General features: G+C 37.9%; 1 protein-coding gene across 1 annotated transcript in view; it reads left to right on the forward strand.

Moving 5' to 3' along the window:
- The window catches only part of mical1 (microtubule associated monooxygenase, calponin and LIM domain containing 1), a 42,706-nt gene continuing 14,832 nt past the window's right edge, over window positions 1–27,874 (forward strand). Inside the window, exons 1-13 of the mRNA XM_033969817.2 lie at window positions 1–153; window positions 11,852–12,144; window positions 13,884–14,091; window positions 14,545–14,652; window positions 15,643–15,738; window positions 16,504–16,659; window positions 18,634–18,734; window positions 19,080–19,337; window positions 19,653–19,768; window positions 21,729–21,852; window positions 22,764–22,842; window positions 23,900–24,047; window positions 24,377–24,567. Of these exons, the coding sequence (XP_033825708.1) occupies window positions 11,890–12,144; window positions 13,884–14,091; window positions 14,545–14,652; window positions 15,643–15,738; window positions 16,504–16,659; window positions 18,634–18,734; window positions 19,080–19,337; window positions 19,653–19,768; window positions 21,729–21,852; window positions 22,764–22,842; window positions 23,900–24,047; window positions 24,377–24,567 (1,840 nt within the window). The 5' untranslated portion in view covers window positions 1–153; window positions 11,852–11,889. The remainder of the gene's footprint in view (window positions 154–11,851; window positions 12,145–13,883; window positions 14,092–14,544; window positions 14,653–15,642; window positions 15,739–16,503; window positions 16,660–18,633; window positions 18,735–19,079; window positions 19,338–19,652; window positions 19,769–21,728; window positions 21,853–22,763; window positions 22,843–23,899; window positions 24,048–24,376; window positions 24,568–27,874) is intronic.

The raw sequence follows: 27,874 nt of genomic DNA on the forward strand, positions 1-27,874 counted from the left end.
CTGCCCCTCTCTCTGTCCCTCCCTCTCTCCCCTCTGTCTATCTCTTCACCTGTAAACGTGTAAACAATGCGCAAAAACACACCACAACAGCGGAGACACGGAGGATTGCGTTTCACCGACACCGATCTGCCCTCACCTCTCCCCGGACACAAGGTAAGGACTCGTGCCTGCTCCGCGCTCACGCTTTTCTGCTTTCTGAGTTTTCAATGCAACTTCTATAGCTGCTAAAACTCCCCCAGTGCTTTGTTTTTGGGTGAAAATGCCTCATATCTACGCGCAGATTTAAAACAGCCTCAGTATAAATGAGTGTTGAGTGGATGTGCGCGCTGTGAGCGGGTCCTATGGAGGATCGTGCTGTTTACTCAGGCTGTCACAGGCTGTTTCAAAGTTTCTTATCTCATTTTAGTTTTCCTGGTTCATATTTAGGGATGAAATGTTGTCTAGTTGTGCTCAGTGGTGGAAGAAATACTCAGTTTTGTTACTTAAGTACAAATACAGGTACCAGAGCAAAAAAATACCCAAGTAAAAGTAAAAGTATCATATGAAACTTACTACTTAAGTAAAGGTATTAATGAACTTTTTTAAGAGATGTACGTAAAGAGTAAAAAAGTATTTCTCACAGATTTTGAGATCTAATGAAGCTTCAATTCGTTTTTTTTTTCTTTATATATTCTTGTTTGCTCAAACTATGACCTTCATAAAATAAACTCTCAGACTTTCAGCAGGACTCAGACAAGAATAAAAAATACTTTTACTCTTCAGTCCTGTTCAAAAATGTGGTGGAGTAAAAGTTTAAAGTATCCACTTAAAAATGTACTTGAGTAAAGTACAGATACCTAGGTTTTTACTTACTACACTTTACTACATTTACTTTGTTATGTTCCACTACACGTTGCTATCCAGGTCTATTGAAACATACAGTACAAAGTTTGAAATGCGATATGTTGCTATAGAAATAAATGATAGTGTGTTATTGAAACTAGGTTAGACTGTGTTATCCCACTGACACAGTCACCCTGAAGTTGGAGAGTCCCATTGAACTCATTCCCAAATGTAAAATAACCTGTTATAAAAATATATACATGAGCAATCAGTGCTGGATGAAGTACTAAGGTTTGTTAATTAAGTAAAAGTACAGATACAGAGGTCAAAAGTTACTCAAGTAAAAGTATCACATGAAAAAATCTACTTAAGTAAAAGTATTAAAGTTGTTTAAAAATGTACTTTAAGAGTGAAAAGTAAAAGTATTTCACACAAGTGTTGTCCATTTGTTAAAGTGGACATGCAGTGATATTGATTAAAATGGTACAGATTTTGGTCAATTATAGCAATACAAATCAATTTCTTATGAATTTTGTTTATTTATTTTGTTTGATCAAAGCTGAAGCTTGAACTCAAAAACTTCAGTCAGGATGTACCTGGTAAAATAACTCCTCAAATCAGATGAAAAGTACTTTTTACTTTTCAGTCCAGTTCAATAATGTAGTGGAGTAGAAAGTACAGATACTGCTCTCAAGTGTAATGAAGTAAAAGTAAAAAGTATCCACTGTAAAATGTACTTCAGGAAAGTACAGATGCCTAAAACTTCTACTTAAGTCCAGCACTTTGCTACTTGTACTTTGTCACCTTCCACCACAACAGCACAATGAAATACTTAAGTTCTGTATAAAAACTGCTAACTGTGTAGTAGATCTGCACAAATATATTCTGAAATGTAATTTTTGTGTTAGTTATTAAATCATAAATCACAAATCTAATCACAGTCGTAATACTTGTAAGATATTTTTCCTTAATTGTATGACCTCCAAATCTCCAAAAAACCTTTTTTTATCCCTAAAATGCCTAAAAATAAACTAACAATATATTCTTTCCATCATATACTGAACAATAAGCTGATATAGTAATTATACTGTGAAATTGAACCGTACTCTATATTTAAGTATATACCTGCCCAAACACCTTTGCCTCCAGCACAGGCACGTGTTGCCAGGTTGTGACTCAAACTCTTAGTCATCTTTGTATTTCTCGTCACAGTGTATTTATAGGGACTGTTCACGTGTGTTCGGTGTTTCTCCAGCTGTGGGGACGGCCCTGGTGCCTCTGCTGCCTCGGTGCTTTTGAGTGTGTCCTCAGATGAGTTTGTCCTGGTTTAGGTGTTACACCTGTGTAGTCCTTATTACACTATTTTCTGGTCTATATCATAATGTTTTCTTATCATAAAAATACTTGAAGTTATGTTTTGCTTCATTCATATGTTTAACATACCAATCCTGCATATTTAGGCTGCGTTCTTCTCTCAAACAGAAAAAACCTCTGTTCCACCTTGTGATGTCATGTGATATTACAGGAAGTGCTCCACTGTGTTTTTAAACTCCACACACCTTCACTAGAATCATTTGGATAAATTCAGCTTTGAAAAGGCCTATTTCTACTGAACAAAAAGTAAAAAGTAGCTATTAACCTTAAAACTATCACTTCATGACATCACAATGTGTAACAGAGCATTTTCAGCTTTGGAGATGTAACAGACTAATAACGCAGGATTACTCAAACATTTGTGAATGAAACAAAACACAGCTCCAGGTCTGTTTTTGAGGAGGTGACATGACTTAAAGCTCATAAGAGTAAATTTTGTATAATAAAGGAAGTGGAACTAAACACTAAAGCCACTTTTTTCGCTACTAAATATGTATGTGGTATTTTAATAGCTATGGCTACTGTTCCTAGTCTTTTTTTTTTGGCAATTTTAGGCCAAACTATATGTAGATTTGCATCTTTGTGTGTGTGCTGCCTGCAGTGGCCACTGCAGTGTCCAGTACTATGTGACATCACACAGGACTGCCCTGATTACAGACAGGTGTAGATTATAAACACCCCTCACTCTTTTCTTTAGTCCTCCAGACACTGCCCAGTTTAGCAGCTCTATTTGAAATGTGGCTGTGGGCAAAGTTTATGTGATTAGTCCCAGTTTTAGTCCTGGTTTAGTCCATAGTTTGGTCCTGTTTTAGGAAGTTACTCTTACTTCTGTGATTGACTTGGCTCAATTTGCATTTTGTGCAATATTTGATCAACAAAGACGAACAAGCACATTTTAGCACTCACTATCTGACAGCGGCTCAGTTGGTAGAGTATTTGTCCACTGATCCAGAGGTTGGCGATTCGAATCCCACTCTTGACATAAACATCATGGGTAGAGTGGCCCGATCCACTGACCCACAGGTTGATGGCACGATTCCAGCTCCCACAGATGATGCTGTTGTTGTGTCCTTGGACAAAACCTTAGTCACCTCTCTCTCTTTTATTTTTGTTTGCTCAAAGCCAAAGCTTGAACTCGAAAATGTTTAGTCAGGATGTTACAGTGTGTTATCATGTACATTTCAAATACATATGAATGGATCCATATTTTTACATTATATTTTTATGAATTCTATTGTTTTCTGTGTCTGTTTAAGTTGGGCTGTGACCACGACGACCCGTCTCTCTGCCTCTCTCTTTCATTCCTTCCTCTCATTCAACAGAACAACGTGAACAGGATGAGTTTAAATGTCACTAGAAACCTGTTCAGTCAGATAAACTCTCTCTCTCCATCTCTCCAAAGTATTCTCTCAGAAGACTCGTGACTTTAGTTTTGCTTTAAATGGCACTCCTCTCCCCCCCATCTCTTTCTCTTGTTCCTCATCTTCTATTACTCTCACCTATCTATTTCTTTCTTTTTCTCCCTCCTCTTCTCTCTCTCCCTGTCTCTCTGTTTCTGTCTCTGTGTGTCTGTCTCGCGCTCTCTGTCCCCTCTTTGTGTGTCTCTCTCTGGCTCTCTTCCTCCTTCCCTCCTTTCTCTTTCACTCTCCCCCTCTTTTTCTTCTTCCCTCTTTTCTCTCTCTCTTTGTCCCTCTTCTTCCCTCTCTTCTCTGTGTGTCTCTCTCTCCCTCTCTCCTTTTTCTTGTTTTCTCTCTTCTCTCTATGTGTCTCTATCTCTCTCTCCCTCTCTCCTTTCTCTTCTTCCCTCTCTTCTCTCTGTGTGTATCTCTCTGTGTCTTTCTCTACTGTCTCTTCTTCCCTCTCTTCCCTCTGTGTGTGCGTGCCTCCCTATCTCTCCCTCTCTCCTTTTCCCTCTCTTCTCTCTATGTGTCTCTATCTCTCTCTCCCTCTCTCCTTTCTCTTCTTCCCTCTCTTCCCTCTGTGTGTATCTCTCCCTGTGTCTTTCTCTACTGTCTCTTCTTCCCTCTCTTTCCTCTGTGTGTGCGTGCCTCCCTATCTCTCCCTCTCTCCTTTTCCCTCTCTTCTCTCTGTGTCTCTCTGTGTCTCTCTTCCTGTCTTCTTTCTCTTCTTCTTCTTTCTGTTCTGTCATTGCTGTTCTGTCGTTGCTGTTCTTGTCTAACCTGTACACAGACTTTATGAGACAGTTTAAAGGCGAGTGCAGATAATCTCGTTAATTGGCTCTGGAACAATCAGGTCACTTTCCCTTTAAATCCTGTTTACTTCTTTCAGCTAATGCCCATATCTACAACTGCATCCACCTGGAGATGTGTTTTGTTTCATTCACACAGGTTTGAGTAACACTTTATTATTAGTCTGTCACATCTCCAAAGCTCAAAATGCTCTGTTCCACCTTGTGATGTCATGAAGTGGTAGTTTTCAAGTTAACAGCTCCTTTTAGCTTTTGCTCAATAAAGATTGAAAAAGGGCTAAAATGATCCAAATGATTCTAGTGACGGTGTATGGAGTTTAAAAACACAGTGCAGCACTTCCTGTACTACCACATGATGACATCACAACGTGGAACAGTATGTTTTTTTATTTCTTGTTTCTGTTTCATGAAATATAAACTTGATAATAATTGACAATGAAAAAATGAAGGGCCACATTCCGTCACGTTCACGCTTCAACTTGACTTTACACAGAATTTGTTCATTCCAAACCAGTTTTAACATCTCCAGTGGTACTTTGTAAATATTTGACTATTGCTTAACTCAGACATATTGTGCTTATGTCTGCTCTATAGTTACAATATACAACACCTTTGGATCGTATATTAATATAATTTGCACATTTTAAATTGCAGTATTCACCTAAACAATATGATAGAATAAAACAATTGCCGCAAACATCATCACAACAAAGAGCCGTGTAGCTGTCGGCGCCCCCTATGGACAGTTGCACATCACACTAGCGAGCCGCGGGTTTTTTTCATTTGTACCAAAATGAGTATGCGACACTGTTGAATCCTATGAGTATCACCGGTTAAGAAAATAAAATTGAAGAACAAAGTGCGTTGTCACAGTGGGCGTGTGCTGATAGTGGTGAAAACGGGGATTGATCAGTAAAATGGAGTCTTGAAAATAAGTGATTAAAGATTGCAGCATGCAGGAATCACTCCACAAATAACTTCAACAAAGTACATGAGAAGGAAACAAATATAACACGGTTAACAGCTCTGAAAAGTCAATTTAGCAGAATTTGCCTGATTTAAGATATTTTACTAAAAGATTTTTCTCATTTCTATTGTTTTATAGAGAATATGCCTGACTACTTCAGAACATAAGAGATGCTAAATACTTCAGTAGTATCTTCACTGTGCTAATTATTATGGTCATGGTTTTACTTGTACTAGAGCAGCGGTGGAGGAAGTCCTCAATTTTGTCACTTCAGTAAAAGTACAGATACAGAGAGAGAGTTACTCAAGTAAAAATATCACATGAAAAAATCGACTGAAGTAAAAGTGTTAAAGCGCTCATTTAAATGTACTTTAAGAGTAAAAAGTAAAAGTATTTCACACAAGTGTTGTTCATTGATTAAAAAAAGAGACATATTTTGGTCAAAAGTAACAATACAAATTAATTTTTTAGTTTTTCTTATGAATTTTGTGCTTGTATTTTCGCTCAAAGCCGAAGCTTGAACTCGAAAACTTTAGTCAAGATGTTACTGCAAACATGGCAAAAATAAACACACAAATCATATGAAAAGTACTTTTTATTTTTACTTCACTACATTTTTGAACAGAACTGAAAAGTAAAAAGTATCCACTGTGAATAGTAAGTAAAATACAGAAATACCTACTTAAGTACAGTACTTTACTCCTTGTACTTCATTACGTTCCACCACTGTACTTGAGTAGTATCATTCGGAAGTTGTTGTGTTTTGTTTTTCTTATTACTGCTTTACTTCTACTTGTGCAGATACCGGAGGCTGTAGTGTGTCGTGTGGTTATGACTTTGCAAACTCCACTTCCTCATTGACGCTTGAAGTGTGTCGGATAATAATAGTGTCTTTAACTGTCAGTGTTTTGTTTTCAGAAAATGGGGCAGGCTAAAAATAGACTAAACCTGTGCTAAAAATCTAATACAAAAACGCCACTTTGTTTGTTCTATTGAGTTATTTTTAGTCCATCTCCTCTGCAGACCGCTTCAACTGCCTGTGCATTCACTTAAAAGCTCCGTACCATGTCTTATAAATGTGAAAGGCAGAACTAGTACATTTTAAACAGTTTGCAGTGGTCCAAAGTTATTCCTCACATACTTTATGCATTCAGAACATCCTAGTTACTCACTGTGATGAATTTATAAGCAAAATACGTCTCGTCCCAGTACAGATATAATGCATAAGCAGCTCTTGAGGTCAAAATAAGACTGCTGTGTACCGTCTGCATCTAATTTATAAAGCGCTTCATTGTCCAGTAATCAGTAAGTGTGTGTTGGCATGCTAGTGGTTGCTTTTACCGTGACGACAGCAGTCTGCTCTGGTCTCTGAAAGTTGTGAAAAGCATCTATAAACTCATCCTGGTGAATAATTAAGATGTTCTGAATGCATAAGGTAAGTGAGGAGTAACTTTGGACGACTGCAAACTGTTTAAAATGCACTAGTTCTGTTTTTCATGTTTTTAAGATGGTAAAAATCAGGTACATCGCTTTTAATCATGGTTCTGAAGTTTTGCGTTTGAGCCCCAGAGCCAAACAGGGAATTCATCCAACTCCTTTCAGTTTAGCACAGGCTGCTAAGTGCTAACCCTGTACAAACATGTTCTGAAATGTGATCCGTGTATTAGTTTGTCAGTTCAGATTTCAGTCGTGTTCTCAATTCTTCTGGACATGTTTAAAATGTGAACTTTGAACAGAATCCTAATATTAAAACATAAATTGCAAATGGAATCAAAACATTATGCTTTATTCAGAAAAATCCTAATTTGATATTTTTCCCAAATCGTTCCGCCCTACTTCCCCGTCATTCCTTGGTGCTATCTTGGTTTTATGGATTATTAGATCAGAGCAAAGGTGGGTTAGGTTCTTGGTAACTTCTAGTTAAGCAACAATAATAAGAGACATTGTACCCAAGATGACGGCTGTTTTGTATTCACCAGTGATTGAGAGTGACCTCATTTTATTGGGCAGTTTAATGCTAAATACCAAGACAACAACGAGGAGAACAAAATATGCATCATCATGGGGTCTTATTCTGCGTAAAAGCTGCTAACCTTGTAGTTTGGAGCTTTACAAACATGTTCTGAAATGTCCCTGTGTGTCAGATGCCCTCCCTGTGTCTCCACAGGAGTCTTACTCTGTGTAAAAGCTGCTAACTTCAGCCTGAACCTTTTCCCAAATTGTCGTTACGTGTTTGCTCATTTAGCCTTATGTGCTTGACATTCTGCAAACGTTAATAAACATCAGCAGACAGTACCAAGATGGCCGCTCTGACATAATTGTTTTCAGAGTGTCTTGTTTTGGGTTTGTATGATTCAGTTTTTCCATGAGCTAAAAGTCTTATGTTTGAAGTTTCCTATTTACAGTTTAACACAAGTGTTTTTCTAATAATAGCTGATGGCTAACTTATTAACTTAACTTTGCTTAAAATAACAACATCAATCTGGCAATATGAGTGCACTTTTCTTTCTTTTTACTGTCTGTAAAACGTGAAAAACAGAACAAGCTCATTAAAAACAGTTTGCAGTTGTCCAAAGTTAGTCTAGATGCAAGTCATTTTGATAATCCACATTTTTTTTGCAGTGTACCTGAAATAATACTTGTGTCATAACTGCATACTTTAAAGTTTGTTGTTTTTGGTGTTTTCAAAGAAGTCCTCCCTCAGTTGGTATGTAGCTGTAAAGGAAGTAATTGACGTGGCCTGGAGGGGCAGAAACAAGCAGGATCCTGCCCTGAGCGAAGGACACAGAGCGATTCACAAGAGCTCAGGGCAGAATATGGAAACATGGATCATATTTGTGTGTTTGGGTTTGAGGTGGAGATGTGTCTTACGTATAAAAGCTCTATTTAAATATCCCTCCATTACACTCCCATATGTACATCATGGAAGGATAATACGACCTGGAAGATGAATCAAAGGGGGCATTGTATTGGTTTCAATGGTTTCAATTTAGACTAAAAGGAGGCTAGGTTAGGCTGTGTAAAAGATGCTAACCCTGACCTCTACAAATATGTTCTAAAATGTCCTGTGTGTCAGATGCCCTCCCCCGCCTCTATGGGGTCTTATTCAATGTATTGTAAGAGGCTAAGAGCAAGGATAGGATTCAAAAAAAAAAAAAAAAAAAAGACATAGATATATCGCTTGGTCAACATATCGGGCCGATATTTGCACTCTTTAGCATTTTGGCTATCGGCTCTTGATATTTAGCCTTAAAATGCCTGATTTCAGTACGAACTATAAAAATCCAACATTTTACAACTTAAGAAAATGTAATACCCATTTAATCTAAAGTTTCTCGTGTCACCTGAGATTATAACAGCGCTAAACAATCTGGGGAAATATATAAATTGTTTTCTGACATTGGGATTAGAGTTGTTATTTATGTTTTGATAATAGGATTCTGCTCAAAGTTTACATTTTAAACACATCCAGATGAATTGACAAGAAGCCTGAAATATGAAATGGCAAACTAATACATGAATTCACAGGAAATGCTCTCAGCCACATCGGTAACAGCTGTGGTTTTTCTGTGTATGCATCACTTTTAGAGTGTTATACACGCTGTTAGCTGTGCTCTGCAAACAATCATATTTACTTTGCAATGTTAATGTTAATGGAGTATGCTCATTATTCAAGGACAAGCAGAAATGACTGTGGTCAGTTTTAAAGAAGAACTCAGCCTAAATCTGCAGGGTTTGTGCGTTAAACATGTGTGAATGAAACAAAACACAACTCCAGGTCTGTTTGTGATGAGGAAACAACATTGTAACGTAGAAAAGGACGTAATATGGGAGCTTTAATTTAAGTGAAATATATACATGGCACCTCTATTTCATATAAAATAGAGCCTTGTTCCTTGTTCCTTGTTGTCGTTGGGTTTCAGTGCAGTTTCTATCTCCTCGAGGCTCATGTTGACACCGTCTTGTTTCCATTATCTTTGTCCTAGAGCGGTGACGAATGCAGCGTGTGTGATTGAGGAAGAGCCGTCATAAAAATAAAGATCACAGCAAGGAAACATGAGTCAACAGAGCAGGTGACTAGAACGGGACTAAATCAGGAGTACACCAGGAGTAAGCCAGGACTAAAGAAGAAGACTAAACCAGATGCCCACAGCAGGCCTCTGGGTAAAGTTCTCTGTAATTACTAAGGTAGATAAGGAGGTGGGAAATCCCCTTTACATCACAGGACTTCAGACTCACTCCAGAAAAAATCCACTCCAGTTTTTCCAGTTTGACCCATGACGTCACATTAGCAGACTAAACGAGGACTGCACTAGAACTAAATCAGGACTAAACCAAGACTAATAGCAGGGTACTACAGCAGAACTAAACCAGGATTAAACCATCGCTACAATGGGACTAAACCACAGCAATACCAATACTAAACCAAGATTAGACGAGAACTAAACCAGGACTAAACTAGGACTAAATCAGGAGTAAACCAGGGTACTACAGCAGAACTAAGCCATGATGAATCCAGGACAACAGTGGGACTAAACCAGGACTAAACCAGGACTAAACGGGCACTAAACCAGGTGACTACAGTAGCACTGAACCAAGATTATTCCAGGACTACAGCGGGACTAAACCAGAACTAAACCACAGCTAAACCAGGACCAAACAGCAACTAAACCAGGTGACTAGAACTGAACCAGGTCTAAACAAGGATTAATCCAGAACTAAACCAGAACTAAACCAGAACTAGGCCTATTACATTAAAGGCTTGAGTGAATGATCTCACTTAATCTCAAAGTCTTGTCTATCTATCCGGTTTGACCCATGACGTCATATTAACAGCTCTATAAAGGTAAAAAGCAGGAAGTGTTTATGTGACTGCACAGTGTGAAGTGTCTCAGTGATGCTAAGATCCAACCCTATAATAAACCACAACAACCAACTCAGAGTGGGCCCATAAACGTCCATTATCAGCATGTAGCCGCCATGGTTCACTTTACTGGAAGCACATTTTATCACTCGTCTTAGGTGGCTAGTATATTGTCTTCAGGATAAAGAATTAAAGGTGCACTATGTAACATTTCTAGTATTGGGCCCTCCACCTGCACTGAGGTCTTATTGCTTTGACTGGAATCTTCCACAGTATCTCATTAAACATAACTATATCCATGGAGACAAGCCAGGTTGCAGTTCTGATCTGTGAAGAGGTGACACTAAAAAGCTTGTTTTTCGATATAATAACACTTTTTTTTTTTTTTTTGAATATTTACGAGGAAGATCAATTTAATGCCTACTGTGGAACATTCTAGGTACAACAATCAAATCTTCATGGAGACAACATGAAAACAGAGGGTACTGAGTGTTTTTCATCATTTTTCAACTCCAGGATCAAGAATCTTCCACTGTTACCATGGTGACACAATGCACACATTAGCAAATACATTTTTTAATTTTTTTTTTTAGATCGTCTGAAAGCTAAAAACAAAACAAAAAATCCAAAATGTTTTAAAGACATTTTCAGGAGCTTGGGATCGAGTATTGACGCCAAAAAATGAGTGCGACTAACTGAGAAACTGTTGGCTAATGCTAGCTAGTGACTGTAATGCTATTTGACATTTTTCTTTATTATTATTGAGAGGGACTTGTTTAACTGCATAAATCTGCTAACCTGTTGTAACTGAAAGGCATCAATAGAGACTAAAGCTGCATTCGACAAAAGAAATTCATGGTTGCCTTAAGACATTTCCTATCAATTGTTTAGCTAGTCAACTAAAAAGGAGGTGTGGAAAAAGCTCTCAGAACTTGGCCTGTCATGATAACAAATTTAGAAGTGTGATATATTGCGGAATCGATAATATTGAAACAAAACTCTATCTCAAAAAGTATTCTAAATGTACAATATAACAGAATAAATAACAGAATGCAAGAGTTAAGTTGTTATCTTGCATTTATATTGCGTCAGAGACATTCATAATTCAACTTTTTACAACTCAAATCTTATCAAAGTACAGAAAAATAACCAAACTTTTCCCAGTTGTGCAAAGAAAAACTCCCTGTGATAAAAATTGACCGCCAAAAAATAGTGTTCCATCTGTCATGTAGTGAACGAGAAGTCGATTTAGAAATTATTGAGACCGGCCTACTCAAAACTATTACATATTTGATTTGATATCTATGTATCTGACCCAAACTGCACTCACAAGACGACACCTGCAGGGAAAGTTCATGCAAAAACTACTAGGAGACAATGTATTTATGAAAAGACAGATTAAACTTGTGAATCGTGAGTTTAATCTGCCTTTTTACATATAAATAGCTACCAAATAATACCATATCTTGATCTAACTCACTCATTGACTTCTCCTTTCTGCTGTTGTCCCACATAAATCCTTATATTTAACTAATACAAAGCCTACAGCCCCATTAGAGATTATTTTTATATTCCCCGCCATCCCTTATTTGGCTGTATCCTCCTTGTTCCACAGATTTCTGACTGAGTGATTGAACCTTGACAACCTCCACTATGGACGAATCGGAGAGTAACCCGTCCCACGCCGCGTTTGAGCTCTTCACCCAGGCTCAGACCTTTAAAGAAGTCCAACATCACTTCTCTGAGCTGTGCAAACATCTGGAGATCAACCCCAAAGACTACAAGACCTTCTACAGGACGTTGAAGGACAAACTCAACTCATGGAAGGCCAAGGCCATGTGGACCAAGTTTGACAAGAGAGCCTCACATCCAGACTACCAGCAGGGAAAAGTCTGTGCGAAGAATAAGGTAATGCTGACTTTCACTGTGTTTTAATCATAGACTGTATGTAAATGGACATAGCTAATCTGCTAGCCGCTGCTTTGCAAACAGGAATTGAGCATGGGCACACTTCGGGCTCCATCGACTCCTCTCTCTGTCGCCCCTCTCTCCATAAATCTTGCTGTCAGGCTCATCATTTTGGTCTTAAACTGTTCGTATTGACCCATTCTACATGATCCTGGTATTTTCTTGTGTCCATAACTCAAGATATAAACATTAACAAGAGACAAATCAGTTTTCCTGTGAGGTCGCTTCCGCTAGTGTTATCGATAGGTTTGATTTTAATGCTAAATACTTAAAAAAAATTATTTCTTGGGCGATTTATTTATTTTTCCTATTGCAGTTTCCAGATCAACGTCCGTTAAGTGTTTGCAGACCCATCTCAGCACACGTGTTGTGGGTGTTCAGGTGATTTTGTAACTGTGAAGTACGAACCCGCTCATTTGGCGTTTGGCTGTGGGTTTCGGGTTGCTACCCTATTGAGCCACCCTTCTTAGACTATTTACAATTAGTTAGTTAGTTAATGGAATAATAAAGCATTTTTATTGGCTGTGAACCAGGAAATAAGGCTGTTGTCGGGGTCATCCTTAAGTACGCCAGTAGTTACGGTAAGTTCAGTACGTCTCAGGGGAACATGCCTTCAGATGATGGATGTATGTATGTTTTCTACTTTCTGTTTAATTATGTTTTGATGTTTTTTTAACAGTAGTTTATGTATTAAGGTTAAGCAGAGGTAGAACGGTTAGGAGTAGCGCTATGGGTTAGGATTAGGAATAGTGTCAGGTTTAAGAACAGGGTGGAAACTTGCATGGATGGGGAATACGGGGATTTTATGCGCGCACAGGTCTCTATGTTTAGGCGTTTCACAATAATTACCGGTACTATATATTTGTAAAAAAAAAAATTGAGATTGTTGAGACGTATTTTTATTGTTAAACGATAAGATTTGAACTGTGGAGGGTTGTTACTGCCTATTTAAAAATGGTTTACTGAGATTATCTTGTATTATTGTTATTGTGTCAGTGGGCAAATTTTGTTATCGTGACAGCCCTACCTATGTTCCCCATTTCCTGGACTTTGGGAGAAGCAGGACTGAGGAGCATGGTTAGATTTTTGAACGTGAGATACCTATGTTCCCCTGTCTATAGATCATGAAGAACTGTGGTGGCAAAACTCTTGCCTCTTAAAGCTGTGAAAAGTGCTTTTAAACTCATCATGGTGAATAATTAGGATGCTAGGAATGCATTAGGACAGTGGGGAATAGCCATATTTTGCTTATATCTGTTATATTTGGACATTTTAACTTACAATATTAATGCAAAACGACTTAATAAAAGGAATAAGTCCACTGACTTCCAGGTCAGTAAATTGCGGTGCCCAATGAGACATTCCTTCTTTCCATTTATGATACATCACCATGAACACCATCACAAGTGCCACAAGTCTACACATCATACCAGTGAGAAGGTGAATTTTTAGCCAAAATCCTGTATATATCTTTGTTTAAAATAAAATGGGAGAAAGAAGTAGAATAGTGTGTACTTGTGGCGTGTATCAATGCCAGCAACATCTTAAATACAGTACAATACAGTCAAGCCAAAATGTTCTCAATCTGTGAAGTTAAAGACTCACTGATGAATCTCCTTGCTTTATAGACACAAACATTTAAATCAATATTACAACTTCACTGCTCCTCCTTGTTTCAGTGCCTGGTTTTGGGAGCTGGACCCTGTGGGCTGAGGACGGCCATAGAGCTGTCTCTACTTGGAGCTCAGGTTGTGGTGATCGAAAAGAGAGAAACTTTCTCCAGAAACAACGTCCTCCATCTTTGGCCCTACACGATCATCGACCTGCGCAATTTATGTGCCAAAAAGTTCTACGGGAAATTCTGTACTGGAGCTCTGGACCACGTCAGTGAGTGGAGTCTATACTGTAATACTGTTCTGTTAATAAGGTTTTTTAGAGATGTAGGTAACTTTGTAATGGAAATTTGTAACTGTAACTATTCAGCAGGGATTCAAGGACTAAACCAGGACTGAACCAGGTCTATGCCAAGACTGAACCAGGAGCAAACCAGGGACAAACCAAGACTAAACTAGGACTAAGTCAGGGCTAAACCAGAACTAAACCAGGACTGAGCCAGAGACGTACACCAAGCAACTACACCAAGAGACTAAACCAGGGATTAAACCAGGGATTAAAACAGGGATGTAAACCAGGGTCATAAATCAGGACTAAACCAGGGATGTAAACCTGAGACGTAAACCAGGACTAAACCAGGATTAAATCAAGGACTAAATCAAAGTACTAAACCAAAGGACTAAACCAAGGATTTAACCAGGCATTAATCCCTGTGTGTGCTTTTAGGCATCCGTCAGCTGCAGCTCATCCTGCTGAAAGTGGCTCTGCTCCTGGGGGTGGAGGTGCACAGTGGGGTGGAGTACCAGGGTCTGGTGGAGCCCACGGGAGAAAACGGTACTGTCTCCAATGCACTCATTTAAAGGTCCTATATTACACAAAAATAGACTCTTGTGAGCTTTAAGTCATGTTAGAGTGTTCCTCAAAAACAGACCTGGAGTTGGGTATTGTTTCATTCACACGTTTGAGTAACACTTTATTATTAGTCTGTACATCTCCAAAGCTCACAATGCTCTGTTCCACCTTGCGATGTCACGGAGAGGTAGTTTTTAAGTTAACAGCTCCTTTTACCTTTAGTTCAGTAGAGATTGGTAATTCCAGGGCTGAAATTATGCAGATGATTCTAGTGAAGGTGTGTGGAGTTTTCAGTTTGAGAGAAGAACTCTGCCAAAATATTCAGGGTTTGTGTGTTAAACATGTCTGAATGAAACAAAACACAAGTCTGGGTATGTTTTTTGATGAAGAAACAACATTATATCATAGATCAAAAAATTGCGTAACATGAGCCATTTAACTGTGTAAATACAGAAGGGAGTTATGTAATTATGATTTTGTTCAACAAGCCCTGGAGCATTAATATTTGAGAGAACTAATACAAGAATCTCATGCATTTCAGAACATGTTTGTAGAAGTCTAAACTACACAGTTAGCAGCTTTTCTACTCGTGAAAATATTATTCTAGTATTAAACTATAACTTATTTCTGGCCAAAACTATATAACTGATAAACCTCACCTTTTCACAGTGGCATTTTCCCGTAAATTTCCATTTACGTTGTGTTTTTATGGTTGAAAAATGATAATAAGACATTTATAACCTGGTGGTAGAATTTTTCGAATAATCACAGTAAGTACAGAGCAGTGGGTGGAGATAGGTGATAGGTGAAAACAGTCATTTTCTGATCACTCAAATCTCAAATGGATTTCTCAAACATGCATGAATCAATTGAAATACAACTCTGAGTAAGCTAATAACAAGGGAACACTGTTATAATGTGGTCAAAAGCGTTTGTTTACATAATATGTCGCTTTCAATGTCCCTGTGTTAGGTTGGATGGCCCAGATAAAGCCTGCGTCTCATCCCGTCTCCTCGTACCAGTTCGACGTGTTCATCTCTGCAGCAGGAGGCAGCTTACGCCCTGAAGGTGAGACTTACCAAAGGGCAAGGGTCAACGTAACTCTGTGTATTTCTAATATAAATAATGCTCCAAAAGTTCAATTTCAATGTTGATACTAACAAACATTTTAGATAGAATGTCATTTTCAGCACAAAATAATTGTAGTTTCAGTGTTATTACCATGTCGTCTTATGCCTGATATAGAATGAGGTCATTACCAAAACTGTTAAGAAAAGTTTGTCCAATTTTGTCCTGTTTATCTGACTTCTTTCAGTACTAATACTTGTTCAAACGAGTGTCTAGTTTTGAAAGAACTGGATCCTATAGGTCACTTTAAATTAATGTTAAAATGTTTGGAAATTAGATCTATGGTTTGCAGCTGTTTTTAATTCAATTCAATTCAATTCAAGTTTATTTCTAAAACACATTTAAAACAACTTGAGCTGACCAAAGTGCTTCACATAAAACTCAACAAAAACAAATATGCAGATAACACAATACATAGAAAAACAACAATAAAACACCAAAATATCCTGTTTAGCTAGTATTAAATGCCAGGGAGATACGGTGGGTTTTCAGTCAAGTGTTAAACTGCGTTAAAGACTGAGAGGATCTGAAAGCCTGAGTTTGGACACACCTAGCTAAAAAAATGTTGTGATTGTCTAAATGTTGACTTGTGCCTTTGTCATGGCTGAAAAAGGGAGTAGTAATCTCAACAAGATAGTCCTGGTTGATACTTTTGTCAACAATAGCTCGGAATGATGATTGCTCACGTATTTCTTTATTTGGCAGGATTTAAGAGTAAGGAGCTGAGAGGGAAACTGGCCATCGGGATCACAGCTAACTTTGTGAACAGACACACAGCTGCAGAGGCTCAGGTGGCAGAGATCAGCGGAGTCGCACGCATCTACAACCAGAAGTTCTTCCAAGACCTGCACACACAAACTGGTGAGATGTCTATATGAAATTTAAAGGTTTAGAAATTAAATCAGTAAGCATGGTGAAGTAAATGTGGAACTTTTTTTATTGGTTTTGGAGATTGGAGATAGGGCTGTATATTGACCGATATTTGAACTTTTGGGAACCTGCTATCTGCCTTAAATCTCCAGCAAAGGATGATATTTGTTTGGCCCAACCACCTGTCTAAATATGCACAAAGATTTATTTGAACACTTTGGTCCAAAAAGGGTACTGCAGAAATGTGACTACTTTACTCTTGGCCTAGTAAAACAAGGTAATGGCAAATGCTAATGTTAGAATTTGGGGAAAGTAATAAAAATCTGTCAGAGCTTAATGGCCTTTGGTTTCTCTGGATTTGAAACAATCGTATCAGGATCAGGATCAACATTTTTGTCAATTTCTCTCAAAGACCCAACTACCTGGAGTCATTCATGCACTAAACCAGGTCCTTTTAGAGATGGGCACTGGCACAGAGTTTGCCAAAAAAAGTTTTGGAGGAAAAAATTAAACATTTGGAGCAAAACTTCCAAGTATTTACTCAAAACGAACATAATTTAAGTCGGCATGGTGAGACCAGTAGAAACACTTAGGTCTGTTTAGCTTAAATATTTGTTTTTGAAAAAAGAGCAGAGGAAAGCGTTTCTTTTCTAGATTTAGCCAAAGTTCAGAGAGTGTTCCCGAGAGTAGATCCATGTTGTGTTCAGAGCTGCACATGTCTGTTTTGTGCAGGTTCCTGTGCATTGATTTGCAGACTGCAGAGCCCTCCCCGTCTCTGTGGTTTTTGTAAAATGTGTGAACGAGCAGAAAGGCTGTTGAGTCTGTCACACGAAATGCACTCCAAACTAAACAAAAAGTACAGTTAACAGTTTCAACAAAAAGGTTTAGACTTAATATGCCCAGTAGAGTCTTTTGTTAGTTTTAAGCAGGTGTTAGTTTTAGGCAAGATCCAGGGTAAGGTACATTATATTGTCCCTGTATATAGTGCATTTGTCTCACTGACTGGGAAAACAAACATGAAAACTCAACACTCAGCCACGTGTCACCAAACAGATATGTAGCAAAGAAAAAAAGTTAAATGACTCTACAAAATGGGTGCAAAGGGTGAACTGACGATTTGAACATAAAACATAGTATAATAATAGTCTACAATAATCTACATAAAGTTATTAAATATTCAAGTCATTTTCAGTTATGGTAGAATTTTGTTTTTAGAACTTGCATTTGGACATTCAGACTTCTGGTTGAATCACAGGAAGGAAATGAGAAAGAGATGACAAGTAAATGTGATGTAATTTGTAAAGTCACAACATGTGAACTATAGACGGTTTGAAGAAGTGGATAAAGGAAGTGTGATGTCACTCATAGCGTTCAGCTCCAGTCAGATGAAGCTCATCCAGGCTAGAGCCGTTATAGGGGGAATTTGGAGCCAAATTCAATTTTAAGAATTCCTACCACTGGTATCATAGCAATAGCCAATCCGGAGCGAGGCTTTTGAAATTAACGTCCCTTCCCACCCGTATCGCTGCTTTAGCATGGGGCAGGCACTTAGCAACTCTGTCAATTAAACCTGTTGCTAACGCTAGCGGTAGCAACCTTGGGGAAAGAAACGCCCTGATTTGTTTGTTATTGATGTTCATATTGATTTACGGACACAATAGTGAAATAAAAACACCAGGATCATGTAGAGTGGGTTAATATGAACATTTTAAGACCAAAATAACGAGCCTGACAGTGGCATTTGCGGAGAGCAGGGCAATAGTTGTCCTGTGTAGACTGATTGGAGTTGATGTAGCTAGAAGCATGCTCATGATCACTTCCTATTTGGAACGTGAGGGCTAGCAGGTTAGCTATGTCCATTTATCTCTACAGTCTATGTTGGGGACTAAAACCCTATTTCGTCTTCAAGTAATTCTGAATGTAAAATGTTAAACTCAAATATCCCTTCTCCTTTTTCTCCTCCAGGTATTGATTTGGAGAACATCGTGTACTACAAAGACGACACGCACTACTTTGTGATGACGGCCAAGAAGAAGAGTCTGCTGAAGAAGGGGGTCATTAAACAGGTGGGAGCTTATTATAAAGAGTGACCTATATCAACACTCGCTCCATATGAGGCAAATATAAAGCTCAATATAAATGTCATTGGTTTGAGTGAACAGATCCACTGACCCACAGGTTGGCAGTGTGATTCTAGCTCCCACAGATGAAGACTGTATAGTGCCTTGAAGGTGGAAAACTTAAAATAAACTTATCGTGGTGAATAATGAATAATCAGGAAAGTCAGAAATAACTTTGAACCACTGCAATCTGTTTAAAATGGACTAGTTCTGTTTTCATGTTTCTAAGACAGTACAAATCAGGTACAGCGCCTTTTAATTGTAACTTTTATAAACTCCCTCTCTGCTCAGGACTGTGCCGATGCAGAGGACCTCCTGGCTCGGTCGAACGTGGACTATGATGCTCTGTGTCGGTACGCTCACGATGCCGCTGACTTCTCCACCGGAGGAAAGCTGCCCGATCTGGAGTTCGCTCAGAATCACCAAGGGAAGAAGGACGTGGCCATGTTTGACTTCACCTGTATGCACCGAGCAGAGAACGCCTCTATGGTGAGGGAGAGGAAGGGCAAGAAGCTGCTCATCGCTCTGGTTGGGGACTGTCTCATGGAGGTAAGGACAAATATAAGCGTTTAACAGTGGTTCTGAACTGGTTTAGTATAAAAGTGTGCAAAAAGTAATGTCTATGAAAGTTTAGATTACTTACATTAAAGTGTCAGAGTCAGTTCTATCCGTTTCAGTGCAATAAACACATCCATAATAAAAAACATTATTTTAGTCATAAAGTTACATACTGGGGCTTTAAGAATAATTGATCTTGATTTGAGCAGATTTGACTTGATAAATAAAATAATCTGCCAGTGGAACAAGATTTTTTTTGTATGTAAAGTAAGAATAATTGGAAGTATTGTTCATTTCTTTCTCCAGCCTTTCTGGCCTCTGGGGACGGGGATCGCTCGTGGCTTCCTGGCTGCGTTTGACACGGCCTGGATGGTGAGGAGCTGGGGCCTGGGGACTCCTCACCTCAAGATCCTGGCTGAGAGGTGAGACTTTTATAACAGCTGTTTTTCAAGTGCATGGCCTTTCTTCATTTGCAGTTGTGTTAAAGTGCATTTGACAGATTAATGCAATTTTCTAATTATTACTTGGTTTGGTGGGATAGGACCTGTGCTAAATACGTATCATAGTTTTACAGAGTTTTACAACCAAGCAACAGTTTGTGAAGTAAAGTAGAAAAGAGTTTTGATACTTCACGACTTCTAGCTTGTGGTGTGCAGTCTCTTCACTGCAGTGTTTGCGCTCAGGGGACAATAAGAAGTAAAATCTCACACAATTCTCCTGTCTGTGGTTTGTGTTTTTTGGTGTACATTTAAAAATCATTTAAGACTGACAAATCCTGTAGTCTGTGGCGGACTTTATTCTTCATAACCCTTTAGATTAGATTTGCACGAACATGTTCTGTAATGTCCCTGTGTGTCAGATGCCCTCCCTGTGTCTCTGAGGGGTCTTATTCTGTATATAAACTGCTGACCCTGTAGTTTAGACCTGTACAAACATGTTCTGAAATGTGATTCTTGTATTACTTTGTCATATTTCAGTCTTGTATCGTTTCTTCTGGACGTCTTTAAAATATGAACTTTGAACAGAATCCTATTGTTAAAACATAAATCTCAACTTTAATTGCCATCCTTAGACAAATGACAATGAGATCCTTTCGTTCAGCCCTGTTGCACACTCTGAAAGTGTTTATTGCTTCCTCTCAGCCAGATGGTCCTTGGTTCTATTCCTGATAAAGTAAAGGTTAAGTAGATAAGAAATGTACAAATATCATTCATCTTACACTCAAGACTATCTAGTTAAACACCATGTAGGACTTAATTTCAGTTCTTTGTTCTATTGTAGTGTTGTCGTCAGCCTGTATTCCTGGCCGATATTCTAATGTATTGTCATATATGGAGCTCAACCGTGACCACCCACCCCCTGGTTCTGGAAGTAAAATTCTCATTCACTTTTTCCACCGACTTTCCCAAAAAAAAATACAATAAAAGTTTGAAGGCTCAGGACTAATCAGCTATATGATAACTAACGACCACAAGAGCTATATTTTTATTCAAAATCTGTTTCTGATACTTTATAAAACAAAGTTATTAAAACATTTCGCCTAATCTTGTGTTTTAAATGTGCTTTTTTGGACTTAAAACAACTGTGTTATGGATATTAGTTAGTACGTAGCTGGTTAGCTTCCTTCGTGCCTTCAAACTCTTATTATTTGAATTTTTCTAAAACTTCATGGGAAAAATGAATGGAAATTTTACTTCCAGAACCAGAGCAGACTTCGAAGTGGGCGAGACTGTTTAGCTCCATTCGATGACATAACACAGTCACACGTCGTATGATTGTTTCAGGAAAGTCCTATGAGTAATTTTACATTTACTGTTTAACGTACACAGTTAATGACTTACTTACTTGATGGTAAAGATCTATATCACCTAGTAAAGATAACACTGCTCACTTTTAGTTTCACTTTTCAGAAATCTGTTTACATATGAATCCATCACATTTTCAACAACTTTTAAAAATGTACAAGATATACCGGTACTTTATATTGTGTTGTATTTTATTTTAAAACGTGACATAAATAGAGAAAAGTTTTCAAAGCCAACATCATAATATTAAAGAAACTGCTATTATTTTGTGTTTTAAAAATATATACTCCATTGTATAAATAAATGAGTTGTTATTATCATTGTGCAAGCCTTTTCTTTAGCATTGAAATTGAGAGTGGAAAAAGTCTTGCTGAAATTAACCCTATCCACATCATTAAGTTTTGTTTTTTTGTTTGTTCTTTTTATACAATTTTGGAAGTATTTCTCCCAGGTCAACATTTTAATATTGATTTGTTCTAAAGATTGTACCTGATAAAAATATACATACATTTTGTCACTTTCTATGTATTGATTTTGTTTATATTCATCTGTTATTTTTCATGTTTTTTGTTTACAGGGAAAGTGTGTACCAGCTCCTGTCTCAGACCACGCCAGAAAACACCAGTAAAAACTACGCCACCTACAGCATCAACCCGAAAACGCGATACCAAAGAGTCAACCTGACCATCCAGGCTCACCAGGTCAGCTCCGGTGTATACTGCAGTACTTTAATATAATATGAGGTCTCATTCTGTGTAAAAGCAGCTAACCCTGTAGTTCAGTTGTCATTTAAAGTGTCCATATTATGCTCATTTCTGATCTATGTTATAGTGTTGTTTCCTCATCACAAACAGACCTGGAGTTGTGTTTTGTTTCATTCACACATGTTTAACACACAAACCCTACATATTTAGGCTGAGCTCCACTGTGTTTTAAACTCCATACACCTTCACTAATATCACTTGAAACTTGAAAACTACCACTTCATGACATCACAAGGTGGAACAGAGCATTGGAGATGTAGACAGACTAATAATGCAGTCTTACTCAAACGTGTGAATGAAACAAAACACAACTCCAGGTATACGTGTTATATAGGACCTTTTAAAGTAACTACAGATCAACTTTAAAAAATATTACATGTTTTGGCCCAACACTGTCCAGTAAATTGTCTTCACTAATTTATAGACGAAAGTGGGATATTAGCAGAACTGACAACTTGGAACAGATATTTAAACCTCCAAAAGTTTCAGTATTGAATCCCTTTCAGATTTACTGCTTGAGTGCTGGAGTTTGGTAATTCTGTCAAAACCCAGTCCATGTGTTTCTCTGGTTAATTTGCCTATTGAGTGTTGGGCTGTGAAGTGCAAGTACATGTAAAGTGCATACAATGGATCACTTAAATGAGCTTTTGCTCCCTCTACTGGCTTCTTCTTGTATATACAATGTCATCATCACTGAATTATTTTGTTCACTAGTTTTACAGTGTACAGCACATACACAGCTGAGCGTTGTATTGACATAGTTTTAGTGCTTTGAATTCTCTGTCTAGTGCTTAAGTCGTCCCTATAGAAACTACAGCAGCACAAACTGGTTTCTTGTGTACTTTCAGGTTCAGAACCTCTACGACACGGACAAAGGCGGCTCTTTGAACAATAAAGTGAAAAACAAACACAATCCTATGAGACAAGGTCGGTTCCTCCCAACTGCTAATCTCCATTGTGTTTTAATCTTATTGTTTGGATTTTTTGTTGAATTAAAAAAAGTAGAGAAGTTTAGAAGAAGGATACAAGGGAATCAAAGTAACTCAGGACATTATCGCACTCACATCTGAAAACAACAGTGGTGGAATGTATCCGGTATCTGTACTTTACTTAAGTACATTTTAAATTGGTTACTTTTTACTTTTACTTCATAGAGAGCAGTATTTGTACTTTCTGCTCCACTACATTTTTGAACAGGACTGCAAAGTAAAAGTATGTTTTATTTTTGTTTGAGACCTGCTGAAAAGGCTGAGGGGTTTATTTTTAACACATTTATAATCTGAGTAAACAAAAACATACAAATAAAAACATAGAAAAAAAACGATAGATTCAATTGTTTCGGTTGAACAAAATTCAATACATACATAAAATTTTTATCAAAATCACTACATTTGAAGCTTTATAGCTTTAGATCTGAAAATCTGCACAAAATATTTTTACTGTTTAATTACGTTTTAAAGGGGTACTTTAATACTTTTGCTGAAGTAGATTTATTTGATATGCATATTTCTTTGCTCTGGTTTGTGTACTTTTACTTCAATAACAGAATTGAGTACTTCTTCCACCCCTGAGTATAAGTGTTAGTAAACAAGTCCTTTATCCCATTATATTACCCATGTTGGATGCAATTACACCAAAAATGATGCAAATTAGCCATTGACCTTTGAACTGTGACCACCTCCATTAAACACAAGTCTATGTCTGTGCTACATCTTGTCCGATCTCCAAAGCTAAGCAAGACCGGACCTGGTTAGTACTTGGATGGGAGACCGCTGGGAAAACCAGGTGCCACAGTGAGGCAGGGGTGGCTCTAGTACAAACCATTGTTGTGTCCTTTGGCAAGACACTTCACTCACATTGTCTAGTATGAATAATACAATGAAAAGCATTTTGGGTGTCTTGAATGGCACTATACAAATCCAGTTTTGTAAGCTTTATAAATAAATAGAAATATATCATTTTGAATACTTTTGTTTTGTTGTAGATTCTATGAGTGGTTTTGAGGAGCTGCTGAGGTGGTGTCAGAAACACACTGCAGGTTATAAGAACGTTCATGTCACAGACTTCACTGAGTCCTGGAGGTCTGGTCTGGCCCTGTGTGCACTCATCCACCATTTTAGACCCAAGCTCATGTGAGTACACACACAGGGATATATACTCCATATTAACTCCATATTATCTTTTAGAGGCTGTCGTGAAAGGTCCTGTATTACACAAACTTGACTCGTGAGCTTTTAGGCATGTTGTTACTTCCTGGAGTTGTGTTTTGTTTCATTGAGGTAACAACATTATAACATGTCTTAAAGCTCACAAGAGTCAATTTTGCGTAATATAAGACCATTAAAGTGTAAATATGGCCTTCTCTGTAGTTTCATTGCTCCTTTATTTCAAGATGAACTCACTACTGATTGATTTTACACGCTCTCTCTTCTTAAATCCATTGACTTGTTTCTTCCCATAGAGACATGTCCAGCCTGAGTGAGTCAGAGCCCGTCTTAAACCACCATTTGGCCTTCAGCCTCTTGGAGAAGGAGCTGGGCGTCCCTCGGGTCATGTCCCCAGAAGACTTCACCAGCAGAGCGCAGGTCGACAAACTCTCCATGGTCCTGTATCTGACCCAGGTGCAGAAGGCCTTCACAGTGCCCCCTAAAGGTGAGAGCAAGTGTAAACCTCCACTGTGGAACATTTGAGGCAGTGGAGATAACTCCACTAAGATCAAGATTCAGTCATTTGTGATGGTCAGTGATCAGCGTGGGTCTTTTTAATGGAGAGACCTACGGCTAATTATCTGTCAGTAAAATCAGGAGGTTTGGAGCAGACGCAAGACTTTGGAAGAAGAAATTTGAATATATTTTGTCTTAATAGCGATGATTACAAGTCTGCATAGTTTACAGCTCCTATATTACACAAAACTGACTCATGTGAGCTTTAAGCCATGTTATAATGTTGTTTCCTCCTCAAAAACATACCTGCAGTTGTGTTTTGTTTCATTCACAACCCTTTATTATTAGTCTGTCTACATCTCTAAAGCTCAAAATGCTCTGTTCCATGTTGTGATCTCATGAAGTGGTAGTTTTCAAGTTAACAGTTACTTTTACCGTTAGTTCAGTAGAGATTTCCATAGCTGAAATCATCCAAATGATTCTAGTGAAGGTGTATGGAGTTTAAAAACACAGTGGAGCACTTCCTGTATTACCACATGACATCACAAGGTGGAACAGAGTGTTTGGTCTTTGAGAGAAAAACTAAATAGCCTAAATATGCAGGGTTTGTGTGTTAAATGTGTGTGAATGAAACAAAGCACAACTCCAGGTCTGTTTTTGATGAGGAAACAACATTAGAACATAGATCAAAAAATAGCTAAATTTTCAGGAAAAAGCTCCCTTTAACAATGAAAGACATTTTTATTAATTTTGTTGGTTGTGCGTGGTCAAAAAAAACCAAAACTGTCATATTGCCAAATCTAGTGACATTTCAGCAAATAATGAGACTCAAATAAAAGCCCTTATTTTATTACATATGGGGTTATCTTTTAAATACTTAGAAAAACATGCATCTTTGCTGTAAGTGGAGTTAACTCCCGCAGATCTGACCTGTAACTTACCACCTGCTTTCAATTCAATTCAATTGAATTGAAAGCTTAACTCCATGGTGATATTTGCCTGGATTTGTCACTATACAACTATCTACAACTAGATCGGTTTGATCCATATATTTGATTATCAATGTCCAGCTCACAGTTTACATTATAAATTCATTCAGGAGCATCAACATTTGAGAGAAAACTGAAACTGAATCTGAACTACTAAAGTAATCCAAGAATCCCATGTATTTCAGAACATGTTTGTAGAGGTCTAAACTACAGGGTTAGCAACTTTTATACAGAATAAGCGCCCAGGGAGACACGGGGAGGGCATCTGACATGCAGGAAGGGCATCTGACACATAGAGACATTAAGGTTTCTGCAGATGATATTATATTAACTAAATATCTGCAGGATTTGCGATTTCACAATTGCTACCAGTCCAATTAGAGTTTTAATCAGATTCCTTTTCATCCTCTGGCCCTGTTTTAGTTGAATACGTTGAGTGATTCTTTTGAAATTAAATGTTCTTTCAAAGTGGAGGAAGTGACAGATCTTACATAAGAGCGTTGCCTAGATACACTCTACATTACCATCTTCTTAAAGGGGCGGTGCACTGTCCTCCCACTGTAATGCTATGACTGTGGATAGGCTCAGAAACCAGCGCTGTCCCTTTAAGAGACTGTTACCTAGACTATTACACTTTCTTGTGTTTCTATTTAAATAAAACTTTAGTGGGTTATATTTCTTTTTTTGAGTAAAAGACACATTTAATATCATTGTTTAGCATAAATTGGTAATTTATGGAATAGAAATGAAGGTAGTTGGTTTGAGAAAATTTTAATATTATGTTGTATACTGCATTTTGACCATATAGTGGTTAAAGGAGCACTATGTAACATTTGTGGTGGAGGGTCTGCCATCTGCTTGTCTCCTTGGTGATATTTTACTAGTATCAAAATTCCAAAGTATGGCATTACACAAATGGATACAAGCAGGTGACACCAGACCAAAAGTTCAGTCTGTGGAGAGGAATGCATGTTTTTCAAAGTATTTTTGCACACAAAAAATTGAAAAATGCAAAGTGGATAAGTTTAATGCAATACTGTGGAAAATTCCAGACATAGAAATAACTCAGTGCAGATAGTCAGGTAGCACACCCCCACAAGAAAAGTTACATTGTGTGCCTTTAAAGATCATTAGCGATCACATTTAGTTGGTCTGGAAGATTCATCACAACTGAATCTAAATAGATTTTACAATAGTCACAATTAGGAAACATATAGATTATTTAGGTAATATATTGTCTTACTCTGTATAAAACTGCTAATGCTATGGTTTAGATTTCTACAAATAAAAATGCAACAACCATATTACTTTACTTCTTCTCTCAAATGCTTGTTCTTCTGGTTTAAAATGTGGTGTAGTCATTTTCCTTTAGGGCTACACAGTTAATTTTAATGAAATCACAAAGGCTGCAGTTACTATGTGCTATAGTTTAGACCTCTACAAACATATTCTGAAATACATGGGATTCTTGTATTACCACAGTGTTGTTTACAATTTGCACTTTTAACAATCCTAAACATAATTATAATTTAAACATATATCTCAAATCTAACCACAATCATCACACTTCAATATCTGTCCAAACACCTTCGTCCTTATATAGCATTGCACTGACAGAAGATGATGCAGAGGTGGAGAGGCACTGCCCCTTTAAGATCCCGTTACCCACAATCCCCTGGTTTTAAGTGGCTGTTGGTGCCTTGCTCACTGCACACAGACAGGAGCAGTGTTGTGTGCATGGAGACTGATTTAGCTGCGTAAAATGGGACTAGCAGCTTGGACTGGCTAATTCTGCTGCTGAGAGGATTCCCCTGCATTGGTTTGTATGTATTTTAAGAGCCGGTAGCATGTAGCATGAGCGTCCAGTGCTGGTGAATGGGGAGAGTGGGTGTGAGAGATGCAATGCTGTTTGGTCTCTCACTGATCTGAACCAGAGGGGAGCTGTCATCCTTCTGTATTTAACCTTATCACGCTCACTCCACTGCAAACACGCAGCTGGAATTTAGGTCAAAAGACTTGGAATCATAATCTTAATAATAATAACTGACTGGTTTAAGTAGATTTTGTTCCATATGTCCAGCTAAAATGTAAAACAGGTAGATGCAGTGCTATTGCTCCACTGAGAGAGAATCTTGTTTGAAAAAAAAATGCATCGAAAATGACTTGAAATTCTTATATTTATCTTGTTTTGTCAGGTTTAAATAACTTGTTTAAGTAGATTTTGTTAGATATGTCCTGTTAAACTGTAAACCAGATAGGCACACAGGTCTGTCTCCACTGGTAGATAAGTTGGCTTGAAAAAAATGA

The sequence above is a fragment of the Periophthalmus magnuspinnatus genome, chromosome 7, assembly GCF_009829125.3.
Source record: "Periophthalmus magnuspinnatus isolate fPerMag1 chromosome 7, fPerMag1.2.pri, whole genome shotgun sequence".
NCBI lineage: Eukaryota > Metazoa > Chordata > Actinopteri > Gobiiformes > Gobiidae > Periophthalmus > Periophthalmus magnuspinnatus.